The 4,733-nt window shown below is 38.8% G+C and overlaps 1 protein-coding gene across 1 annotated transcript; it reads left to right on the top strand.

Annotated features, from left to right (window-relative positions):
• Positions 1-1,016: 1,016 nt before the first annotated feature.
• Positions 1,017-2,668, top strand: LOC137898176 (green-sensitive opsin-like). Its single transcript, XM_068742178.1, has 5 exons — positions 1,017-1,401; positions 1,491-1,659; positions 1,976-2,141; positions 2,234-2,473; positions 2,570-2,668. The coding sequence occupies exons 1-5, from the start codon at positions 1,017-1,019 to the stop codon at positions 2,666-2,668; spliced, it is 1,059 nt and encodes a 352-aa protein (XP_068598279.1).
• Positions 2,669-4,733: the final 2,065 nt, after the last annotated feature.

Raw genomic sequence — 4,733 nt, 5'->3', positions numbered from 1 at the left:
GTGAATAACAAATTTCCTGTCCATGCTGTTTGGGCTTAAGGAGGATAGCAAGACGTTCACCTTACAGCAGACCTTTTTTGTTCCAAGCTGTGATAGTAAGCTTTTGCTGCATCTCAGTGGGGGCATTCCAGGAGAAAATCTGGGGTTAATCCAATTAGAATAATGTCTTCCCTCCACATTAGTAGTCTGACTGTTAAAATGTAAGCTTACTGGTCAGGGCCGGGCAACACAATATGCACTTAAACATTCAGCACAGAACATTTAACAAGCTCCCAGGACTTGTTCTTGCTGTCTCTTCCTTAAATCCTTTCTGAATTCAGAAAATCAACTTTTAGTTTTGCTGCTCCTGCTGCATGGAATCAATTACAAAATCACCTGAACATCGATGTAGTTAAAGCGACCGTACTTTAATTGATTTGAATGTGAGCACATTTGGCTGTGAATGTTTTTTGAATAACTGAGATAGCCTCAAACTGACCACAATGTTGATGATTGTAAATTGTCTCTTTGTTATAACTCTGTTATAACTCTAGCCTGTTTTTGCTGCTGCCTGTCTTGGCCAGCATGCTCTTATAAATACATTTTACATATTTATGGGACTTTTCCTTGAAAGTCTTATTTACTGTAGGTCAATACATGTATTGATGAACAGATATACTGTATATAAAACCAAGCACAGAAAATAGAATATAAATAGTTTTGATGATTCTAAGTTTTCCTTGATTAGAATATTTACTGTAGATAACATCCTAAAATCTGTTGATTCACCTTAATTACTATTATGTGATAAGGATTAAGAGAATTCCAAATGGCAACAAATTGCTTCAGTTGCTAGCAGTTCTTGTTAGTGTTAAGCCGCATTTGAATTCTGTAGTTGTGTAATCCAATTTTGGCTGTTTAAATTAAGGTCAGCAGCGGGTATAAAATCACGCTGTTCACAGTTTGACTCTTGCGCACATCGGCACTGCTGGATTCTTTAGACAAAAGACACTCAACAGAAGAACAGACTAAGGAAGATGGTTTGGGAAGGAGGAATTGAGCCCAATGGCACAGAGGGCAAGAACTTCTACATCCCCATGTCTAACAGGACTGGGGTTGTTCGGAGTCCCTTTGAATACCCACAGTACTACTTGGCAGATCCCATCATGTTCAAGTTTCTAGCTCTCTACATGTTCTTCCTCATCTGTACTGGAACTCCCATCAATGCTCTGACATTGCTGGTCACAGCTCAGAACAAGAAGCTGCGGCAACCTCTCAACTACATCCTGGTCAACCTGGCTGTGGCTGGACTGATCATGTGTGCTTTCGGATTCACCGTCACCATCACGTCTGCTGTTAATGGCTATTTCATTCTTGGAGCCACTGCCTGCGCTGTTGAGGGATTCATGGCCACACTTGGAGGTTTGAAAAACAGAACATTTTTCATTGCGTTGTTTATGATCGGAAGAACACATTGCACTATCATAATTTATCTTATCTTTCTCCGACAGGTGAGATTTCCCTCTGGTCACTGGTTGTTTTAGCCGTGGAAAGATACATTGTCGTCTGCAAACCCATGGGAAGCTTCAAGTTCACTGGGACTCATGCGGGAGCTGGAGTTGTTTTCACCTGGATCATGGCTCTCAGTTGTGCTGCCCCTCCACTGGCTGGTTGGTCAAGGTATTAAACAACTATGCATGCACTAATATATATATATATTCTATAGGCTGATATTATTTACAGAGACCAATCAATCTGCATGAGCAAGTAAAGTAAGAATAAAGCAAGGTCAAAGTAAAGTAATAGTGACGACTATGGTCATATAATGATTGGAGCAACAGGTGTCGAAAAGGACCATGGGGTCGATTCATTCAACATCTACGTTTAATTATCTTATAATTTGTTTGGCAAGATTACTATATTGAAACCCACATCATTCAAATGAACTTCATATGCGGAGATGAAATATCAGATTTGGCATTTCAACCTGACACAGGTACCTTCCTGAGGGCATGCAGTGCTCCTGTGGACCCGACTACTACACTCTGGCTCCAGGCTTCAACAATGAATCTTACGTCATGTACATGTTTACCGTTCACTTCTTCACTCCCGTCTTCCTCATTTTCTTCACTTATGGAAGCCTTGTGCTGACGGTTAAAGCTGTAAGTGAAGTTTTTAGACGTTAGATGTTGTTATATTTGTTTACCTGCAACATCAGCTTACATGAGATTATTTATTTGGCCAAACTCTTCAGGCTGCAGCTCAGCAGCAGGAATCAGAATCCACCCAGAAGGCTGAGAGAGAGGTAACGCGAATGTGCATCCTGATGGTGTTTGGCTTCCTGGTAGCTTGGGTACCATATGCCAGTTTTGCGGCTTGGATCTTCATGAACAAGGGAGCTGCCTTCACTGCCCTGACAGCAGCTATTCCTGCCTTCTTTGCAAAGAGCTCTGCCCTGTACAATCCTGTTATTTATGTGCTGATGAACAAACAGGTTGGTTTGCATGTTTCAAGCTTTGTATTATTTCCTGTTTAAATTCATGAATTGTGTATTCCTCTTTGAATGTGCCGTCTTCCCTCTCTTTCTCAGTTCCGTAACTGCATGCTGAGCACCATTGGAATGGGTGGCATGGTGGAGGATGAGAGCTCAGTTTCTGCCAGCAAGACAGAAGTGTCTTCTGTGTCATAATTTTAATGACATCATTGAAGCTGTGGATATTTTCCTTGTTGATTTTGTTTCGAGATTATAAAAAAGGTCCAGAGAGAGAGAGAAAAAAATAAATCTTGAACTTTTGCCAAATGGATGTTTGGTTTCGAGGAATAGACTCTGGACCAAAAACATGGAGGAATTCTGCTTCAGCTGTTAATATGTACATCTAAACAACTTTCATGTGCTGTGGAGAGGATGTGCAACATTTGCGTGTCTGCGTGAGTGTGTGTGAATGAATTGTGACTCACTGTACAGCATATTGTGATGCTTTTAACACCTCAACTCTCCCGTCAAACAAAACTTGCTAAATATATCAGTGCTCTGCTATGATGTTTGATCATATGCAAGCTACTTTAATGTGTAGCATTATTATTTATTTTCATGTATTTAATGGAAAAACAAAAAAAAATGGAGTAGATAATAAATGCATGCATGAAATCTGGTGTGTTCTGTCAGTTCTTCTACTTTTTTACTAAAATATACATTAAGAGATTTGAGATGCATAATATCTTATGGATGACAAGTTCATGTTAAGAGAAAAGTAATGTTGGGTTTTTTGGTGGTTTATTTTAGAGTTTTTTTTATAAGCCTTTCCAATCTGTTCAGCTTTACATTCAAGTTTTCTGAAGGACTTTAAAATCTCTTCATCATATGTTTTCCAGTGTCCTTAAATAATCCCATAAGAACTAAGGATATTCTACCAATTAGTTGTTATAGATTTGCAGTGAGTGATTTTAAATACTTTTCTTGCAATTATAGCTCAGAGTTGGTATCAGATTTTGGAGTTCAATAAATGCAAACATCCTTTGAACAAAGGACTTTAGATAGATAAACCGAACTTCTGTATATTCTGCATGCTAGTTGACTGAAGTTTTTTTTTTTAAAGATAACTTCAATTTTAATTGATATACATAAATACCATGAGCAAGTAAAATAAACTGAAAAAGTCTTGCAAATGTACATCATCACAATGTTATATAGAATAGAATAGACTTTATTGTCATTGCACAATGTACAATGAAATTTCACTGCGACAGAAAAAGCATCTCAATACACACACACACACTCACACATACACACACCACAACATCCTTATTAAAAAAACATTAAAAACAGTAAAGTTAATTAATTTCCCACATTGCACTGTGACCTGTTTTTTTTATTTTTATGCTGAATGACTGAATGAATGTTCAGTTTAGTTATGGCTCTATGAAAGAAACTGTTATTCAGTCTGTAGGTGCAGGCTCTGAGTGCCCTGTAGCGCCTCCCAGGGGGCAGCAAGGAGAACAGGTGATGACAGGGGTGGCTACTGGTTAGTGTCCTTAAGAATGTTGACAGTGGTGCGACGGCAGCGTGTCCTGAATATGTCTTCTAAAGAGGGCAGACTGAGTCTGCTGATTTTCTCTGCGGATGTGATGACTCGTTGTAGGTTCATGCGTTCTGCCTCTGTGCAGTTCACATACCAGGATGTTACGCAGTATATGGTCATCATCTCACGTCATCTAATTGTGGACTCTAACTGTCATAATACTTGTTTTTCCATACAATTATCAAAATATATATCCATGTATTTACTTGGTAATAAAGATGCCTCTACAGATCACATGTGTAGAGTCATTTGGATCAATAAAAATATGAAATAGAAATATTTAAACATATAGTTGAGACTCAAGATCAAAACACATTTGCAATGTTCTTTCTCATCCCACAGTTTGATGTGTGACTAGAGTTTAATCAACAACGTTTTTGATCACGTAACATGACAATAGTTACACAACTTATTTGGGCATCCATTTGCGTCAGCCCTGATCACAGACAGGTTCATGTGAGTACTGTATGCTAAGTGTAATGTCCTATAACACGTGACACACTTTTTACTGAAGCATTCAGAAGATAACAGAAGCAGATGACGCCCCCTGGAGCGTTTCTAAAAAAAAGTCCTTGAGGCGTTGCAGTGAACACTGCGAATAGATTCAGCTCAATGATCAAAGTCATGGCTGTTTCGTGCTCTCTTTGCGTGGAATACAAACGTAAACTACTTGAT

The sequence above is a fragment of the Brachionichthys hirsutus genome, chromosome 8, assembly GCF_040956055.1.
Source record: "Brachionichthys hirsutus isolate HB-005 chromosome 8, CSIRO-AGI_Bhir_v1, whole genome shotgun sequence".
NCBI lineage: Eukaryota > Metazoa > Chordata > Actinopteri > Lophiiformes > Brachionichthyidae > Brachionichthys > Brachionichthys hirsutus.
Note: the sequence above shows the minus strand (reverse complement) of the source record. Positions and strands in the feature narration are given on the sequence as shown.

Bases quoted from the DNA above. Each gene is read 5' to 3' on its own strand.
- LOC137898176 (XM_068742178.1), top strand. From the start codon at position 1,017: ATGGTTTGGGAAGGAGGAATTGAGCCCAATGGCACAGAGGGCAAGAAC. The intron at 1,660-1,975 runs GTATTAAACAAC...AACCTGACACAG, and splicing joins CCACTGGCTGGTTGGTCAAG to GTACCTTCCTGAGGGCATGC. The intron at 2,474-2,569 runs GTTGGTTTGCAT...TCTCTTTCTCAG, and splicing joins ATGTGCTGATGAACAAACAG to TTCCGTAACTGCATGCTGAG.